Source organism: Lampetra fluviatilis, chromosome 12, assembly GCF_964198595.1.
Source record: "Lampetra fluviatilis chromosome 12, kcLamFluv1.1, whole genome shotgun sequence".
NCBI lineage: Eukaryota > Metazoa > Chordata > Hyperoartia > Petromyzontiformes > Petromyzontidae > Lampetra > Lampetra fluviatilis.
Genome location: NC_136286.1, coordinates 7,868,241 through 7,889,992, shown reverse-complemented (window position 1 = coordinate 7,889,992; position 21,752 = coordinate 7,868,241). Strand labels below are relative to the sequence as shown.

General features: G+C 43.0%; 1 protein-coding gene across 3 annotated transcripts in view; it reads right to left on the bottom strand.

Moving 5' to 3' along the window:
* Positions 1-20,405, bottom strand: part of LOC144935122 (RING finger protein 122-like) — a 66,868-nt gene extending 46,463 nt beyond the window's left edge. For 2 of the 3 annotated variants that reach the window (XM_078861549.1, XM_078861550.1), the window contains exon 1: positions 19,792-20,405. In XM_078861549.1, coding sequence (XP_078717675.1) covers positions 19,792-19,822 — 31 coding nt within the window. In that variant the 5' untranslated portion in view covers positions 19,823-20,405. Of the gene's footprint in view, positions 1-12,762; positions 13,122-19,791 lie in introns of those variants that run through there. The other variant, XM_078861552.1, reaches the window with a different exon arrangement.
* Between the last annotated feature and the right edge of the window lie 1,347 nt (positions 20,406-21,752).

Below are 21,752 nucleotides of genomic sequence, written 5' to 3'. Positions count from 1 at the left end.
TGGCCCTGAATCTCATGGCATGATTTGAGCATTCACAGTGATAAACAAAATTCCACTGCTGGCCGAGTCTAGTACACCATGCCTATAGCATGCGCTATCCACTGCTGGCCTAGGCTCCATCTCTATAGCTTTTGCTCTATCATGGGCTAGACTCCATCTCTATAGCTTTTGCTCTATCATGGGCTAGACTCCATCTCTATAGCTTTTGCTCTATCATGGGCTAGACTCCATCTCTATAGCTTTTGCTCTATCAAGGCCTAGACTCCATCTCTATAGCTTTTGCTCTATCATGGGCTAGACTCCATCTCTATAGCTTTTGCTCTATCATGGGCTAGACTCCATCTCTATAGCTTTTGCTCTATCATGGGCTAGACTCCATCTCTATAGCTTTTGCTCTATCAAGGCCTAGACTCCATCTCTATAGCTTTTGCTCTATCATGGGCTAGACTCCATCTCTATAGCTTTTGCTCTATCATGGGCTAGACTCCATCTCTATAGCTTTTGCTCTATCATGGGCTAGACTCCATCTCTATAGCTTTTGCTCTATCATGGCCTAGACTCCATCTCTATAGCTTTTGCTCTATCATGGCCTAGACTCCATCTCTATAGCTTTTGCTCTATCATGGGCTAGACTCCATCTCTATAGGATGCTCTATCCACTTCTGACCGAGAATCTTGTGTCCCGCCCACTCCGTTGTGACACTTGAGCTACGCACACTTTTAAACCTTTATAAACAGTTGCATTTAGAGACTTACCCCCCTTTTCCCTCCGCCTGATGACGACCGCTAGTGTTGCGATCGAAACGTCGTAGTTTAATGTTTATTTTATTTTTATTCAATTGAACCTATCTACGTGACTTTACCGAAAGACCCAAAGAATATAAAAAAAAATCCTCTCTTGACTCTTCTAATTAGTTTAGCGAATAAAAATACGACCAACCATCACACAACGGGGATTCCATAGAGTGAAAAGTGATTTTTGAAAAATAATTCATGAAAAGCATCAGTGAATTAAACCAGGCCTTTATTTAAAACTTGGTGGGAGACTGTCCAGAAATAATTCAGTACAATATATCGAGCAAAGGACATGATAGCAAAACAAACAAAAAGATACCGTGATTGAAGATGTTTTAAATGTTTCATTTGTGTTCTGACACAAGCACACAGTGACTATCTACACTCAAACGATGTCAACGCAGTCTCTCAGCATCAGCGTGAATTAAAACAGACGTAGTGTGCTGTAAATAAATGTTGCACAGCAGTAGACATTGCTCAAGTTTGAAACTTTACAGCCTTTTAGATTGGCAGAGGTGCGAATGCTGAAATGTATGTCCGTATAAATTGTATAATTAACTCATCAACAGCAGCCACAATAAATCCGCTGCTGAAAGGAGGCATCCCTCAAGTCACTGCCGCCTCTTATTATCCTGTGATGTAATCATCCACCAAACACCTACATGCCAGTCGATCTTATGGCTCTATTACACGAGGTGGACCGTTCTCTTGGACGGGCTCCATTCCTTGGCTTCCACTCCGTTATTTTTCTTGACAATCACCCATCGTCCTTCTCGTATCGTATCCTGCCCAAGCCCACCAACTTATCTTAACCGTTTGAATTGTCTTTAACCGACATATATTGCACTGCATTCTCTGATCCATGTTACTCTTTCTGTCTCTCAGTGTAATGGCTAGCCTTTTGTACATTCTACAGTTCTATTCCATGTTCCTGAACCATATTAGGATAAAATGCTTTCAATAAATAAAATACATTTTCTATTTGGGCATGGTTGTATTACAATCCATTACTGGCAGTGGGGAGCAGTAGTGTAGTGGTAAGCACGCCACGCTATGAACTCAGTAACCTGGGTTCGATTCCCACTCACGGGCAATACCAATTACAATTATCTGGACCGGTCTTGGGCCTCCCCTTGGTCGACTCAACCTCAAATCAGTACCTAGTGCAGTGTGTAAACATCGCATGGTGCTAGACACTCACCCCCTCGTGTGCTGTGCCTGGCCTTTATAGGTGCTCGCTAATAGCACTTGCCCCTACAGTCTGTTAAGGCTATTTGGGGGTCTGTATTATTGGCAGTACGCATGACTCATTTGTTTTTTCAGACATCTATGATTTTACAGATGCTTTTTTTATAATGATAAATATCAATATGATGTAGTTCACAGAATTCAAGTCATTGTTCGATGTATGTGCATGTGCAGCATTTTACACAGCCTTGAAATGACAAAGAAATAAAATATTATCGACAAGATGTCGTTATTTCAACAGCGAAACACTGAAATTCCCACCCTTGCCCCATCTAAAACATGCTAGTCTTTAGAAATTATTTGAGCCAATTATCTACAAAACCAAAACTGTCTTGCATCAAGGACACGACGCTAATATATTTTCTCCAAGGGCCACGGGGACACATGCGGTTAGCGGGCACCATGCCTGACCGCCTTTTTCTTTGCAAACGCAGCAATAAGCTCTCATTTAGACTGAATCAACTTTGGTGAAAAGCTCTTATCCATCGGCATCAGCAACCCTTGAGTGCAAAGGACAAAGCTATATAGATATTTTATATATAAGATTTCTATAAAATATATGTTTTAACCACTAACTCATTGAGACAAAGGCCTGCATTGCAGTGGACACCTGGAAAATAACTGCAGGATGAAAAAAACATTGCACTTTAATAACAAAAGTCTGCCAGCCAATATTGATGTAAAAACAGCATAGAATGCCATCCATGGCATACTCAAACTATTTTATTGTTTTTGCACTTAAAGTTTGGGATGTTCAATAACAGTACCCTCATCTGAATTTACAAAATGTATGCAAAAATGTGTCAAAAGTCATGGTGAAATGTATATATTTATTTAGTTGTTCATTTTCCCCATCCCATGTAGATTTTTCAATGAAGGCTCGGTCTTCACCAGGTCCGGAGATTCCAAATTTAAGTCGTGGCCTCAGATTCCCTTATGATGTTCCGTCAACGTTGCTTTGACATATTTTGAATCGTGCGACAAAATGGTCGTGTTTTTTGCCACTGATACGAAAAAGGCATCCAGTGAAATTTTAGAGGTTATTTTTTTGTATGATAGAAATATTTGGCATGCAACGATTGAAATGATACATTTAAGTATTTCTTACATGGGAAATGCCAGTGAAATGGCAAGATTTTAGTTCACACACGTAACAATTCACAAGACACACCGCAGAGATTTGCAAAAATTCTGACAGCATTCATTGCCTTAATAAGCTCAACTTCGTAATTCAAGGTGTTACATTTTGGCCTTTGGTTTGACAGTTTAAGACTTTTAACTTAATTCATTCACATCTACTATACATTATAATGGTGCCTTCAAACAAGGAGATAGTGGACTCAAAGAATTACATCATTTGTGGGAGATATGGTCAATATGACTGAAAGGTTTTCACTGGGTCTTCAAAAGCCCATCTGTTGGCACAAGGACCACCAACTAAATATTAATTTCCAGCTTGAATTAGAATCGCCTCACCTCCCCCAACCTTTGTAAGCAGTTTTCAATGAGTAGTGTATGTCTCCTGCGCAGGTTTTCAGATTGTGCTGTACAGCTTTTCGACATGTTGATACCTACAGTTCCTGACGAAGCTCTCAGCATGTGGAGTGGAACGTCGGACATGCTGCTCAACACGCAGTACAACCCAAAAATAAATCTGACAGGAAAGTGCTATACGTAAACTTGAATGCACATGAACTTAAATGACTTTGGTAGCATGCTGGTATATTGTTTTATCTCAACCATTTCACTCCAGACACAATCGAGCCTTTTCCAAGGCATGCGTGATGTCACTAATTCATAAATGAATTCTCCTACACTCCTGGGATTTTTCTGCAAACCCAAACCTTCATTGCAATCATAATAAGGGCAGACCATAACACACAGAACGATGAATTCGACTGGCCAGCGATGATTGTCTTGGTTGGGCTCACGTCCGCTTATTGTTCCCTTAATGGAGGCATTCTCGTGTTTTTAATCCAACCTACGCTTCCTGTTTTCGGAGTTTACAGGAGGACAGTGTCATCTGGTCGTCATGATACAAGGGAAACAAAACAATGGACGACTTTGATGTTCCTGGGCCAAGCTGACTCACAGAAGTAACATTTCCCCACAATTTGCAATTCAGTTTGTTATTTTCCAATGAGGACTTCATACAGACTTAACAGGAAAGCACATGTACATAGGCTTCTCGGGTCATGGAGGTTATGACACCAATACTGCACCATACTGCTCAGTGTGGGCTTATGAAGTTGGGGACCCAGGGACCGGTTCAGTATCAGATGGCAATTATGTTCGCCGTAACCACGGCCGAGATATTCAAGTCAGGTCTCAGCAGGTTCATTGTGCAGTTCGCTAACAACTGTGCAGAAGTAATTTAAATTAATTGGATATAGCTCACAAAAGACGACATATTTATCAAACACAAAATAACTTTTACTGAATTGTATGTCTTAAGAATAGAATAAGCTACTTCCCCCCCCCACCTCCTTAAAAAAAATCTTCATTTCATATATGCTCTTGAAATCCCTGTAACACAAAAAAAATAATCTTACACGTCCAACACAAAGAAAGGGCTCTTTTTTGGGAACGTTAGCTTTATCCACCAGTTAACTAAATGCTCGAAACAAAAGCGGATAACCGCGTGCACGTTCAATCCAATGAAGAGCATACTCACAAGCGCTGCCATGCAGAGATCTTCAATTGAAAGTATTTTTTTAGGCGGGGGAGGGAGGGGGGGGAGGCTGAAGCAGCACTCACAGGAATACAGTCGCGGGGGAGGACAGCGAGCGCGATTCTAAAACGGGGAGGTGAACAAACCTTCCCGTGCAGCCCTGCTGCCGCACTTGGGCTGCGTTTGCCACGCGGTAAAAAGAGAGAGCACATCTCGAACAAAATGTCTTTGGAGAGATGACAGCTACGAGGCACGTGATCCACGTGACATTTTCAAATGTGCTAATCTCACAGAGGTGGCTCGACACAATGCCTTTTGTGTGTGTCGTGTTTGTGGGGATTGTCTGACTGTGGCTACAATTAATCTTTCGGATTTTTTGTTTTAAAACAGGAGGGGAAAAAATAGCACAGTACCAAATGCAAACCTAAAATTAGGTGGATTTAGAAAAAAAATTTCAGCAAGCTGATACTACAGAGAAGTAATTTAACAGAAATTGGCGATATTCCTCAGGATGCTGTACTCATTCTCAGCAATATTGACGTTTTTCTCTCTTGCATTTGTTGCTGCTGTGCTCGCGCAGCATGGAACTCCCTCGTAAAAGTAGGGGAAACTGGCTAAACCGGACCATATGTAACAAATAAAATCCGCTCAAAACTCAGACAAAAATTATTGATAAAAATCTACTATTTTCAATGTACACACTTTGATTTGCACTCAAAAGCAGAAAATTAAGTATGAGCCCAGAATTCATGAAATTGTATGTGCTGAATAAAAGCGGGTGGCTTGCAGAATGAAAATTAAACATATAGAAAGGAAACCACCCACTTTTATTCAGCACATCAAATGTGATTAAATCTGGGGTCAAAATAATTTATTTCCGACTTCTGAGTGCAAATAAAAGAGTGCACATTGAAAAACTTTTTTTTACCTAATTTGTGTCTGGCCAATTCTAATATATTTGAAATAGTGATTTTTATTTTACAAAAAACACGAAGAGGCCCAGGATCGGCGGGGTCCTGGACCGGTGTTTGTAATGAAATCTTGAATTGTCACACGAGACGAGTCTTTGTTCAACATTTCAGCTCGTGAGGCTTCGTAGATCCAAAGACATTAGCGTCAAAGATTTGAAAGAATATAAACAGACAACAGGGCAAGTTAATTAAAAGTGTGTAAAAAAGGGACATGCCTGAAATCCACCTGTGCCACGACATAAGTGTTTCCCCCGAACAAGTTGAGGTGCGGCCCTGCAATTTTTTTTGCTCAAGCCAAGGGCAGAAGGGCCTTCGCCAGATGGAATTCTAGGGGGTCACTTTACCCGACCATAGACGACCTGCTGATCGATTAAATGTGCCACGGTGGGTGTAGCCATTTAATTTGCGGGTGGACAGCGGCAGAGATTTAGGAAACTAGCACCGTTGTTGAGAAGCAGAATCTTTAGACTGGAAGAATCCGATGAGCTATGAAGCTCTTTTCCACAGACGTTCACAGATGTGTCTAACGGTCACGCCAGAAGATAGAACCGGTGACCTCTGAAATGCAAACAAGTCCAGTGTACTAACCATTACACCACAGTAGCAACCCACTAAACATGTTTCCCAACCAAAAGCAAACATTACAATAACCTGTGCATTCTTTTTCAAAATTCAACATGCCTCAGCGTTCAGGGTTCAATTCACACAATCAAATCGTTTGTTGTACAGCACTGCAGTGTGGGCATATATATGTAGTCTTCTGTTGGGCTTTTGAAAATTACTAATCCCGTGGCTGAATATCAGCACATCTGTCAGCACACTGATCGCTGCTTTATGCTTGCCCTTTTATTTGACGCACGCCAAAATTCAGCCCTTCGTGATTGCGCGTCTATCAACACGTTTCTCGATTAACAGCCAAATGGATATCTCTTTCATTTTTTTCCATTGCTTTTTCCAGGATGTATAGTGCACCGATTGTTGCATCGCAAGACTGTGAGAGATGGCGACGGCTTGGGGAGTCGTTCATCATGGGTGATGACGATGACGAAGACAACTGCATGTGGAAGAATTTGAAGCCCTTCGCTGTCCTTTCACTAAGGAAGTGAACTTACAGTACTCAATGGACAACTGGTACAAATATGAAAATAGAGACCGAGTACAGGAATATTTTTAATTTGTAGTTTCACATTGAACTAAATTTAAAGTCCATTTATCTGCTCTGATGTGGTGGGGTGATAGTGGTGGATCCTATTTAAAGCACAAATTACTGCCTTTTACAGACCTGTACAGAACAATTTGTCAACACTTCAGTCACTCTGCTTACAAGCGTGAAGGCTCACACACCAGCAAGAATTTAGCATTTCCAGGAGACCACATCCACCAGACTCCCGTCGACAAATATTCATCGGTAATAGATTAAATGTACCACCACATCTGAATCACTTCCTCTTATCTGTGATAAGCCCTGCATAATAGGATGCATTTTCCATCACTTGTCGATAATTTATCTTACCTGCGAATAAGTGTGGATAATCGATTCATTTCAGGGTACATATAATATAACTAATTCTAGATTTGAAGCTTTCGTGACTGCAAGGATTCATACTCTTAGGTTTTTCGGTAAAGTCACGTAGGTAAAACAATCAATAAAATAAAATAAATGAAAACAACTAAATTATTTTATTTTGTTGATTGTTTTACCTACGTGACTTTACCGAAAAAACCAAAGAGTATAATATAACTAGTGGGTAAGAGCGGAACAGATGGGAGTAATTTCACTGCTCGATGAAGGCCTCCTCGTGCAATGTTGATCATGAAGGTCCTTCTATATTTCCAGGAATGATATTCTTGAATGCCTTTAAGAAACCATCATCAGACCCTATTGCATTGCAATGATAAACCAATGTTATTTACATGACAAATGACTGCTTGCTATCTCATGAAAGAAACATAACTTTCTGGTCGAAGAATATACTTTACATACTGTGCCAGTGCTGTACTTGCTCTTAGGCCAGAACTTCTGGATAGACGAAGCAGTCAGGGGGGCTCAGGACACGGCTGTGTTGGCGCACACACGTGCATGACAAATGCGGTGCCAGTTTTCATGGGAATCTCTTGTGATCACCCAGCCTCCTGACAGAGGCTCGGGGAAATGTCTCAAGTGATATCATCAATTCAGGAGAGTGCCAAGTTAAATTAAACCAAAATAAGGGGCCTATTCAAATATTGGTATAACTACTTAGAATTCATGATTCAGGCTTTTTTTTGCAGTATTGGACTATAAAAACCGTGGCTGTAAAGTGTGATCTGGTTCCAAAGCTGGCATGTGACATTAAAATCTGGGTTTTTATGCCATACATTATTAAAGCCAGAAATGTCCACTGGTTAGACTGTATTGGGGAAAAAAGAGATTATTGTAGAAATGTATGCGTCCAAGTTAATGTTTACTGCGGGGTAAACCTTCCAGAAGTTGAGTCATCACTCACAAGAGCATACGTTTGTACACATGTTGTGCTTTAATTTGTTAACTATACTTATATATTCAAAACACTGTAAATTATAAAATAATTTGTAAATTCTAAAATTATTTACGTTATTTTGTACGTGGCAAAGTTCAAGTTTAATTTACATTATTTTATCAATCCACTGCTCGATGAAGGCCTCCTCATGCAATGTTGATCATGAAGGTTCGCTTGACGACCATACTTAACCATGTTGGTCATTGCGGGTTGGTGAAGTGGGGTAAGGGGGGGGGGTCACAGTACAGGTTCAGATTTCACTCGTGACTGATGCTAGCCATGGCCAGGAATCGAACCCAAAAAAAAAGCTGCATTCAATATTTTTGCGTATTTCATACTTAACAAGTAATGAGGACATTAAACAGCGTAGCATGTTATCGAAATTGGGGAATGAGAGTTTGAAATTATTAAATATCTTGCGCACTTAGAGCCCCGTCGTTCATAACCTAAGAAATAAAATAGAGAAGTGTCAGACTTGCAATGGTTAAGTCACAACCCCTTTCCCCACTGGCACAGCCAAGCTCACTGCAGGACCCTCACATTGCCGGTGGTTTTCCACTGCCTGTTTTCCATGTTGAGCCAGAACCAAACCATGCTACACCAGCCTCACAAGACAATTGAATCAGGCTCCGGGCCAAATAGGCCCGAGAGTGGGGCTATCGAGGCATGCATTGCGTGTGACGTCAGTTCCGTATACTATGAGTGCACAGCGTTGGTGAAATCTACATTTGTCTCGCCTCCTGCATTGCATAGCGATGTCGGTGACACGATGCGGCTTCTGCAGTCGGGGGGAAAAAACAACAACCAACGCCTCCTGTGCAGGCTCGGCCCCAATGCGACACACTTGCACAGTGGAAAAGATGTACAGGACTATCTTAGGTTTCGTAGTGGCAGCCCAGTAAATAAAACAGATAACCACCAAACAAGATCACAGCCGTTACCACAGCATTACCTGTAAATAGCCACAACAAAAACGCTAAATCATGCTAAAAGCATCGCTACACTTTATTTGCGTTGGAATTCGATGGCATTTCTAAATAATTTTACACTGGTCAAGCAGTTCCTGCTGCTACCCGCAGCGAGAACTAGCCTGTAAATAACCACCTGCATTCATCCTTTCCACATACCTGTCTGCCACGTGGACACGTACAATATTATCCATTCTGTTTCTATTACGGGGGAGCAGAGTGCAGTGGTTCACGAATGGCACGGTGAACTTGGCAACCCGAATTCAATTCACCGCCATAGCTAATATCAGCGATGAGTGATATATCAATCTGTCCTGGAAACCCCCCCCCCACCAACTTTCACCAACCCACAATGACCAGGCCATCAGTGTGAATTATGGTAAAACCTCCCCCATTGACCGATCTGGCATGAGGAGGCCTCATTCATGTAGCAGATTGACCAAGGGCTGCAGATGGATTCATATATTTTATAAACAACTTTTATTTGAATAAATGGCTCTCATTAGAACGTAAGGACAGTGAATTGGAAATCCAGTGATGAGCCAGAACATTCGAGGACAGATGCTGGACTGCATAAACAAGCACGTGTGGGGTCAATGATTTGTCTCAGCACAGAAACATTAGCATCAGCGGTTAACGTGCAAATAATGTATTTTTTTTATTCTATGCAATTGTGAAAAAAAGTCGACATTATGTATACATTTTCATTGTATTTATTTTGACTGCCACCTACAAATTATTACCTGGATTCGTTATTATTCCACACAGTCATGCAAATAAAGTGGTTATGCGGTAGAATAAAAATATGGAGTACATATATGGATGACATACAGGACCGGACTACATTTCATCAGCAGCAGCCGCAGCCATGAGCTATCCACTGGTGGATGAAGGTCTCCCTAATCCATTGCCATCTCTCAAGGTCTATATTTATGAAGCTCAAAAAAGTCAATGTGATTTCCCACTCAAATTCACGTTTATGTTTACCATCTTGAACTAGCGGAATAAATCAAGTTCATATGGTGCAGTGATGGGACACTCACGCAAAACACTTTGTTCCCGGATTTTTATACTTGATGACAGATGTACCGTGTGATCAAAAATCCAGGTGCCCTTGCACAACTGCACATTTGAAAAGCAGAGAGATGTTATTTGTTTTTTGTCCTCTCAATGTATAAAGAGAAGTGAAATTCATCAACCGATGAAGTTGTAACGTGATAAAAAAAACTAGATGTTGAGAGAAAAGAGTGGGTGTTTCAGCAAGACAATGTATGACCACACTCTGTATGAGGAATGAAGATATTGTTGGGAAAGCATGGATCGGATGTTCCGGAACATCCAGCACAAAATCCAAGTCCAGCGCTGTAAAAATTCAATCTATTTAGACCTCTGAAAGAAGCCAGCAGCATAGAAATAATTATATACCCCCATGACATTCGGAAGTTTGAGGGCAGCTGAAACAAGTGTATTCTAGCAACGGTTGACCACGTGGACTTCCAGCGTGGTGATGTAACCAAGAAATCTGCTCATGTGTAGGCGCTAGGTGGATTTTTGCATCGCGAAACCGTAAAAAATCGATGGCTTGGGAAGGCCTTAATCCAGAAGTGGGCAGATCATGGCTGATAAGGACTACAGTATGCAGATAACTATATCGTTTGTCATGTTGAAGTTAACAAATGTTTTATGAAAAAGACTACTTTTGTCTCATTACATATTGAAATACCATCGTAAAATATAATGTATATGGAGATGTCACGTGGAAGATAACTTTACTGCTGATGTTGATGACACAAAAAATCTAATGGGTGTGTTTTATGACAACATTGAGAGCATTTAGATAAATCACACGTGTTCATGTAAAGTATGCTCCCTGCATCCAGCTGGTTAGTGCCTCACAACTCATCTGTCATGCCAATAAAGCGCACTTGCATTACTGCACTTTTATACCTTTGCAAGCCACTGCTGGATAAGGGCCTCTCCACCCCGTGTGGGCCATGGGGGATGTTTGGCCACACGTCACCACGCTGATCAGTGCAAGTTGAAGGTGGAGAGCGGAGACATGGGGGCACTGAAATACGGTACAACAGATTCAGCTGCACTGCCCTCTACTGACAACGTAGCCCCAGGTTATGTATTACCTGAACGTGATTTTTTTGTTAAATGTAAGATACTGAAGCGCAGTTTGCATGTATTGTGTTGGATAGTCTAAAAAGCAGCGGCTTCTCAAAACTCCAGCTCTCATGACCCCCTATTGTGCAGCTTTCCAATATTACCAACGATCAGGTGAGTGCAGCGTGCATTGAATACATTTTCACATAATTGGAAAATGTTTATCATGGAAAACTGTATTGTGGGGGTGGAGGGGAGTTTGTGAAGACTGAGGTTTGAGAAGCACCCAAGATCATTGCACATGGGGTCCGAGGTGGCATAGAAAAACAACACAGCCACTGCATCAACAACTGCAAGCTGCTTACTCGAAGCCAAGGATTTATACCACAATATCTGATACGTCATAATCTGTCGCAAACATGTGCTGGCAAATGGTTAGGTTGTTAGCAGATGCGAGTTTGACTTCAATCAAAGGGAACAGGCGAAACAAAAGTGACCACAGATGACGGCGTTGGGTGGTAATTCCAGGTTACACCTGCGGGTTCTAATGACTTCACTTCTCTCATTTTGGCAAAGGAAATAATTGCTTTTCCCTTGGGTGGAGACCAGTGTCTAAGTCACCTCGCTTCTAAAAATAGAACCGTACGACTTCACGGCGCGTTTTCAAACACTTTCTCGAATTTGTACAACTGGGTCAGGTTTTTGCTGAAACGTAAAACTCCACTAAAAAAAAATTAGCCATCGCGACTTGAAGAGTAATATGATCAATTTATGTTAAACCAGGTCACAATGACCCACTTGACAAACATCTACTATATACAGAAGGCAAGTATTTATAATAAGTTGCGGCACTTTGTCCAATCCCTTGCTGGATGAAGGCCTCTTCACATCACATCATGTCTGTCGTAGAGGTAATTTAGAATAATTTACCACTCTTGTCACTATGGGCTGTGTGAACTTGTGGGTGGGTGGGGGGACAGATCACAGAACCGGTTCAGGTATCATTCACACCCCTGATGTCAGCCATGGCCAGAGGAATCAAATTCAGGTAGCTGAGATCACAACACAGAACATGAAACAACGCTACCCCTTCAACCCAAAGTATTTACACTGTGAGCTCCCGCGAAAGGAATGCCGAATAAGTTCACCATGCTCATAAATCATTGACATGCTCTGCTGCTACCTTACAAATTGCACAGTAAAGTTATAGAATGGACAACAATATTAAAGGAACGTTTGCAAGGGAATGCCAGTGCTTGTCAAGAAGTCAATGATTACACACGATAGCTACGTGTAAAGAAATTAAAACACAATCCACAGTTACCACCCTTACCTTGCTTGCTCTGTCACACAAAGCGCCGCCAGTGTGTATGGGATGTAACAAACAAAAACAATTCAGATATTAACTTGAGAGCCGTCTCTAGTAAAACGGTGGCAAGCTTGTGTAAGCTAAACACATGGTGGTGGTGGTGGCAATGTACCTGCTTCACTGAATACGACGACGCAAAGATACACTCCAGCAGCAGCAGCAGTAGAAGCAGCAGCAGTAGCACTGTGATGCTTGATACGAGAGCGGGCAAGTTGACACACGCTGCTATACAAGCCCCGGGTAGTAGGGAGGGAGGCTTCCACCCCTCTCTCTTCTCCGACCAAACTCTTCAAAAATCAAAAGGCAGCAGCTGCCTCACACATTAACGCTCCACAGAAGCCACGTGCTGTGGACCGACGACGAGGGCAAGGCGAGGAAGGGGACATCATCCGACGGCGGAGCTGACAATGCCTGGGCTGGGAAACGCCACGGAGTGGAGCATCGCTTTGAAATGGGATGGGCTGTGACGAGGGAGAAGCCGTGCGCTGTGTGGTGGTGGTGGTGCTGGTAGGGGGGGTGGAGGAGATTAAGCAGCGTGGGACGGACCCACCAAGGAGATTGACAGTCCTGCCCAGCCGTTCGTTCTCCCTCTATCCTCTCTCTCTCTCTCCTCCCGTCTGATCACCTCACCTACAATTTCGTGGCCGAGCTAAGGTTTGCGTAGGCGAACCTGAAAAAAACCGGCACGTTGCGCAATAATATTGGGTGGGAATTTGGTGGGTTTTTTTAGTTTGTTAGCGCCTCCAACACGGATTCGGTGAATCATTCGAAACAGGAGGGGCTGGAAACACACGGCATGTGACTCAATGTTCACGTGTACGTATATTGTTAAAGGGTTTTTAAAAAATGCCATCAGTTTTCTTTTACACGCAAAGGGCTCCGCCAGACTGGCAGATGGAAATAAAACATAAATAAAACACGACAGTCGGCAAAGCAACCAAACAGGTCTATTTTAATGCGTGTCATGCAGCAAAAAAAGGCATCCGATTTCTCACAGACACGCCGCATATAAGGCGCTGCATCACAGCGCGATGTGCTCGCCTTAGTTTCAATTAAGTCACTCCAATTCAAGAACGACGTCGAGAATGAGTAAAAGGTTTTCCCTCTTCGCCACTGTGATGTTAAAAGGTGCCTCGGGTCACAACCACCGCCCACCATCTTTGGCGCTGTGTTCATGGCCATTCTGAAACGTTTGTGTTTTTCTCATGGCAGGCCTGGGACCATTAACGCAGGACAATACTTCTCGGGGCATCGCACCGCCATCGTTCATGCTCACAAAGGCACGTGGGGGCTCGTTGATTGCGACTAAAATGAAAATAAACGTGTTAGAGTTCAAGTCTCCCAATCTTCCACAACAAATGTCGAATGTAGACAACACATATCAATCGCTTCTACGCGAGGCGCACAATGAGAATCAATGAACAAATGCAGGCACTGCCCCATGGAACATTGTAAATGTTAAAACCCACCTCCCTCCCCCTACTATATATAAAAAAAAGTACTGTATAATTCTTGAAGTGACTGTCCGACTCCTGTGCCATGCAGTATCAGCCACTGAAGCATCACGCCTGTTGCATCCTACTAAAAGAACATTCCGTTTTGAGGAGTGACTTAGTATTGTTCACTTTAAACCAGGAGTGGGGAAACTTTACTTACAGAGGGCCAAATAAGACTTGTCAAATACCTTTGGCCGGCCACACAATTACACAACTCACTTATCCAATAATGACACCAAAAAGATACCCATGTCGACCAAGTATAAAAAAAGCCAATGCAGTGACAGAATTTACTGAGCTACGCTAAAATTAGAAACATTGTTGCATGGTCAAAAGTATTTCCGTCTAGTACCCGACTAGTGCAGCTAAGATGGTGGTAGTGATGGATAAACATCGTTTTCTGGGCATTTTTAAGTGGTTGCCCTCATTTGGCCATGGGATGTATGTAAAGTGTGTAATTAAATCCGTCTGTTCCCCCACCACTTCTATAAACTCTTTTTTAACAGATCCGAGTGAGGCCCGTCTGGGAAGATCCCACTATTTTCTTCATTGGCACACTTGAACAAGAAAAAAAAAGTTAAGTGAGCACGAAAAATGTAATCACATCATCGCCCACAGAAGCACACTTGCCAATGACGTGGGCGTAATCTAACATTTCCATTCAGCTCTGAGTGTCATAGCAATGCCAATGCGTTGGAAGTGGAGTATGAGGACAGACAGATTGAGATGTCTCCTACGTTACTGGTTTGCTACTGATGTGTAAACATGGAAATATTCACCCCCTTCCCAGTGATTCCATGAATTGCTATAATCTGTGGTGTTGGTTAGGTTAAAGAACCAATACTTTTTTTATCATCTTGTTTTTTCTAACATTATTTACGTTGATTCTCCTTTTCGATGTCTTGCCGGTATAGTTTTGGTTGCTCCATTTGACTAAAATGGTACGTTATTAGCACATAATTAGCAGAATAAAATCATATCTTTCATTCTTTTGTCAATCTTTGATGGATGAAGGCCTACACACTATGGTCGCCAACTGTCTGGGTTTGATCCAGGCAGTCTGGGAAATTGACATCGTGTTCCGGTGGCAACAATTGATTTGTACCTGGGTCTGGTGCCATTGTGTTGAACTTTGTTACGGTAATGTATAATGCACAGTTTTGATAGCACTAGGCTCAGAAATACAGATGGCAACCCGACTCCACACGTAGCTTTGACTTTGGCAGTTGTACAGCTGATACTTCACGACGCTGATCCGTGCCGGGTGGTGAAAGGGGGTGGCCCAGGACCTGTTCAGACAGCACCTGCCACGAATATCAACTGTGGCCAGGAATCAAACACAGTACATTGTGCTAACGACAGTGCCAAAGCTCCAACCCGAGTCTAAGTTATTTGGTGATACTGCGTTTGGCAGTGGGGAACAAGCACAGTTAACAAAAATAAACGCATCAATTAACACTGCCTTCAAATGAAAAATATCTAACAGACGACGTTTTTGGTAATGGACCTTCTTCATAGCACATAAGAGACTAGAAAGAGAAGATAAGAGTTGGGGACTGCACCCTGGGACAGTGCTGTATACGACTAATAATATTTGCAATGATAGTAAATGCGTTCAGTAAATAATACATTCTTCGACGCACAATTCGATGCGTGTATCGCAAGTGTAAGGTATAACCGATTTATATCTATGCGTCGTTAGATACTTCACTGGTTTGCTTGACATAAAATGCAGGTGCAACTCTCCAAAATGGAAGGTGCATGCATCTCTATCGAAGCGGTACCTCTACACGGCCCTATCTAATCACATAATCGGCAGCAGACCGTACATTACCACACTAACAGCACAGCTGCTGCCACCGTGCCTGTCCCTTCATAATATTGTTTGAAAGGACCACATGTGTTGTTTTTGGAAATCTTTTGTTTATACTGGACTGTAATATGTGTATTGCAACCACATGGCTATTTCTTTAAACTCAAACGCAAATGCTTATAGTGGACTGTATATTTTTCAAACAGATTAACTCCCACTGTCTCAACTATGGTACGTGCAATTTGTTGAAATGCACGACTTATTGTCTCTTATCTCGCTGTTATTATGGTGCTGTAAAGCAGCAATTATTTGCCCTAATTATCTCTCAATTATCTTTCAATTATGTCGAAATTGTCTTCAGGATCCACCCACTGCCAATTAAATGCCTATTCAACAGGTTTTCTGTGATATATTTTCGCGGGTTGTGGTCATTTGTAGCTTCTAGCACCAATTTACATAGAATTCTCACTCAAGTGTAGTTATTTTGAAGCTTGGGGCCACTTGAAACACAGACGAAATCCACACACGGTTGTATATATTTTTTTTTAACCAAACTCTAGCCCGAGCTACACGTGTTGCATTTTTCTTTCACATGCAAAATATAAACTGGCATAATGTAATTGGCAGCAAAAAAAAATAAGGACAACAATCATCAGCAGCACCCTTTTATCAGTCCGCTGCTGCATGTAGGCCTCCCTACACCTGACAGCAATGGATGTTGTTTGACCGAACTTCACCACGCTGATCATGAGGGTTGGTGATGGGGTTGCCCAGGCTTCGTTCAGATGTCACCCACCACTGAAGCTAGCCCGTGGTCAGTATCAAACCCAGGCCACGAGGTTGCCATAGTGCAACGCACTAACCACCGCGCTTCTGATCATGTACACAAACAACACCATCCAACATTTAAAACATTTCATGGTTTACAATCATTGTATTTCCTCAAAATGAAAGTGAACATCGACTTATTACTTATTTTCAGTCATGAAAATTCGATACTCCTATGGACAGCCACTGTTGCCTTTCCACAAAGTGGTACTGTACTCATTTCATTGACTAGAGAGGGACCTGGATTTGAACTCACAACCTGCTCTAACCACTGCACCATCTGGTCACACAATTATATTTACCTGCAGAGTACCATATAAGTAATTACTGTAAATCGCTCCAGTTAAGTGTGTGTATGCTAGGCACATTTTAAATGTATTGCTCGTTTAAAAAATGTCATTTTACTGTAATGTGTCTGGTCTCGTAGCAAATATGACAATCGTGGCAGTAAAATATTAATTTAAACAAAACACCGGTTACACCGCGCCGCAATAACTTGACAGACTAGAATATTAAACATCATCTTATGTTACTTAAAATTCAAGCGTCTGGAAAAAGGCCACCCACGACCCATAAACATAATTAATGAGCAAGCACATTTGAGACTGACTGCTGGATACTGTATTACAAACAGGAAGGCATAAAGAAGGACCTCATCTTTCCATTTGCCAGCAATCATTTGTTCTTTGGCAAGGGACATGGCAATGGGTGTGAAGCCAGCACCAACCGGGGGACTACGTTTTTCTTCCTCATTCCTCATGCAAATAAATAGCACACGGGTTCCACTGACCTGTGGGATCTTGCTGGCAGTTTGGGGGTGGACTGGTATTCAAACACTTGTGCTGCCTATTACCTACTTCTGTGGCCCATGCTTCATAACAATGGTAATGGGGCTGCCAACACTCAAGCCGACAAAAGCGAGGGGAAAAACGGCAAAATATAAAAATGATTGGTTAAAAATATATTTTTGCCCATATGTCACCCTGTTGCTTTATTGATCACGCTGATATAAACTAGATGGTGGATTTGAGTGCTTTCCATTGCATCCACAACCCAATTCAAATACTGTAGTCGTATCGTGAGTTAAAATTGGGTGGAGCGGTGGTGTTGCAGTGCCTTTGAACCCAGTGAACTGAGTTCAGTTCTGGGTCACAGTGATATATCAACTAGTCCTGGGCACCCTCCCGGCTTCACAGCTCCACTTCAGGGCTGATGGGAAAGGGAGGGAGTCAGTGGTGCAGTGGTTAGCACACTGTGTAATGAACCCGGTGGCCCGAGTTTAATTCCTGCCCATGGATAACATCAGCTGCCATTGATATCTGAACTGGTCCTGCCTCCCCCACCACCATGCCCACCTCACCCCCACCGATGTTACTAAACTCTCAATGGTCAAGTACGGTGGGACAAAAAAAATATCCAGCAGTGGATTAACAACGATCTGTATTTGTGTTACTTGTATTACATAAAGTAGTCTCGTGTCCAACAATAGGTAAATTCACACTGCGTTTTATTTACCAAAAAGCTGTCAATGCCGTCAGCCTCAGGCATTCAGAAAAATAAGGCAATAAAAACAGATGAGCAATAAAGGCAATCCACACAATCATTCGTTATCAGTTGAAATGATTCAACTTAGAATTATTTTGACGATGTTCGTTTGGCATATGCGACGGTCTAAGGGAGGAAAATGAAAAAAACTGGCAGAGAGAAACTGAGAGCTCCGTCGACCATTTAGCAGCTATTATGAGCTGTAAACACAGCCCACCAATTGTAGAGTGAGCCTGTGATGCCGACTAGACAGCCAATGGCTGGAGAATGTGCACACTGGCAACCAATCACGAGTTGAGAATGCACGGCATATTCTGTTGTCAGACGAGACCCGTGTTAGACCAACCAAACAATGCCCTTTCACATACAGCAGTGCTGCTGTTATGTGATTATGGGAGCCCTTCGTCCAGCAGTGGATTGATTAATGTTGCTGATGATGTATTATTCATCATCATCATTATCATCAATACAATAATACCCAAATAATGTGCTCTCATATTCCGTTCTTTAAAGATTGGGCCTGTCATCCAGCAGTGGATTTAGAATGGCTGATGGTGATTGTGACGAATAAAGTATTTTCTATTAAAATAAATATATGGACAAGTTTGATCATCAGTGGATATAACTTAGGATGGTAATGTGATTGCGTGTCCTCGTGTTATTTTGAGACACTCCTGAATCCACCGTTGAAGCCATACACTTAGATCATAGATTTTTGTTAAATTAAATAACGCCACTATCTGCATAGACTGCAATCAGTGGAGTGAAATTGCAACAATAATTATCCCATTATCCAATGGGCTCATCAATTGAGTGGCTACACAGAACTGCATTGTCATAGCTGAACATACGACACAGACTACTGCATTGGGAACGACACGTACTGAATTTGACATGAAGGTGTACAGTACTGTGCTGTAATGTAGTCGGCATTACTAGTGAGCAGACTAACATCACTACGGCACTGAACTCTCAAAACGCAGCCCACTATAACAATAGAGGGACGAAATTAATCGCTGTACAAAAATGTCAATGCTGTGGGGCACAGTGCTGTAGTAACCGTACAGTGCATGTAAACACACTGGGATTACATCATGCCCCAGTGGCCTTCCCTGCTGATGTGTGTAGGCGCACAAAGCCCTGCAGGACTTGCAGTGACACACACACGCACACAACATGACATGCCAACACACGCCAAACAACGATAACACAACAACAGTGGCATTGTCGCAATCAGCTATGAACACCACCACCACCATGAAACCCAACATCATCAGCCAGCAGCAGAATTCGCATTTAGCAAGAAGCGTGTTGTTATTTTTTTGTTGCCAAGACACTCACTCAATGATATCTCAAGTCGCGTCAATGTCAAGGGGGGGTGGGTGGAGGGGGTGCAAAACAACAACAACAAATCACAACACACATTGAGCCGTTTGCACCGAACATGTTCTCGACTCACGGTTCACGACGCACGCCAGCGAGGCGTTCATGAATGACGATGCCCGGCCAATGTCTCCCGCCGTCTTCTTGATGTCTCTGGATGGTTGCTGGGGGTGGGTGGTGGGGGGGGAGAGATTCCTTCTCCTCCTCTTCCTCTGCCTCTCTTCCTCTCTCTCTCTCAAGGCAGCGCCGTGGGGAGGTTTGCTACGTCTGTGCCGGCTCCTGTCACAAAACTCCCTGCTCCCCCCTTTGTTCCCCCCACAGTGCGCGTAGATTGTGAATGTTGACACAATGCGGTGTCTATAAACAGAGGGGACAACGAGCACACTCCGGGGTGTATTGCTGCTGATGTGGTGGTGGTGTGTGGTGGTGATGGTGTTACGTTGTTTTTGTTGTGTGCGACTGGCTAGAAACGCCGGCTAAGCTAAACGTGCGCTGTCCGGACAACGTTTTGTCATCTCTCGCGGAAGAAAAAGGGGCTGAATGGATTTGTGTGTCTGCAATATCTGGCTGTGTGTCTGTGTGTGTGTCGAGGAGGGTTGAATCTCGCTGCTTGCATGGGTGATGATGATGGCTGTGTTGCCGCAAAATCGCGAGACGGATCATGCTCTCCGTGCGCCCCATGTACGATTCTCAGAGGGCGCGACACCTGGCGAATTGAATGCGTCAACGTCGTTTCTTTATGGCCAATGTGGGAACGTTGGGAACGGAGAAAAAACCACCAACCCACGGCTGAAATTCAGCCTTTGTTGGGGCTGAGCTCCGGAAAGTATTTGCCGATTTTCCTGCCTTCCACCCCAGCCCAGCGTCATCCCTACTCGGGGCTTCAGGGATGGTTTGCGTCTCCCGAAAAATATTCCATGAGATGTGAAAGCGAAAACGGTGGGGCAAATCCAATGTTTAAACTTAAAATCAGGCACCATCTCTGCCATGGGCCAATTGACTGCTAGACGAAGGCAATTCGACAACCGTGAACACAAAACGAAATGAGTGAAGGCTTGCGGCATGTGTGGCATAACATTTGCAAGAATGGTACGTAAAGTATTGTATTGTGTGATGTGTATTGTTTTGTTGTTTAAGGCATTTTTACTCGAGAGTTAACATTTCCAAGCATAAAAGCTTAACCCAAAAGAATAGATGTGTTTGTTTTTTCAACAGCTTTGACCAATGCCCAACCAGGGCTTGGCCAACAGGCGAAAAGCCAAAAATAAAAGTTGCCAAACAGGAAAAATAACTAAAACAGGAAATTAATAAAACCTTTTGGAGGCGCGGACAGCAAAGCCTGCCAAATAGGGGCATCCCAGCCAAGTGTCAGAGACACAGATAGCCAGGGCAGGCAACTAAGAACAAAACAAGTCCACCGAGACAACCTCGGACATTCGGTCTGGGAGAGAAGTACACAGCACAGGGTGCAAAAACAGGCAGTCGAATCACACGCCGAACGATCAATTGTAGCACAAAATACAGAGTGATGACGACAGATACTTGGGGTGTCCAGACTCTCAACTCTGACCCATGCATCAGCCAGTTGCTGCCAGACCCAGGCTGGTGAAAGCTGCACTGTGAGTGGGTGTCACAGGACAGTCGTGGGTGGGCAAAACTGTGACTGCTATGTGGATTTAATGTATGGTATGTTGAACGTCTTTCGCACCGTACGTAGCCAACCGTGCTAATCGGAGGTGCTGAGGGGAAGGACTACAAACTAAACACACAAGCAGTTCTCAAGCAATTCGTTTTCAATCTAGATTTAAAAGTGCAGAGCTCCAGTGGTGTGGTAACATCGGAAGGAAGAGCATTCCAGACGGACGCCGAAGCACATCTGAAAGAGGGCAATTCAGTGACCGTCTTTGCTCGATGGTTAGCCCAAAAAGTAAACAACGGTGCAGTGCCATACTCTAGCTCCACGTGGGTTCAACGTCAGAAGCTTGTGATATCCGAATCGGTCCTCCGATGAGCACAGTTGACTACGTACGGGTGCGA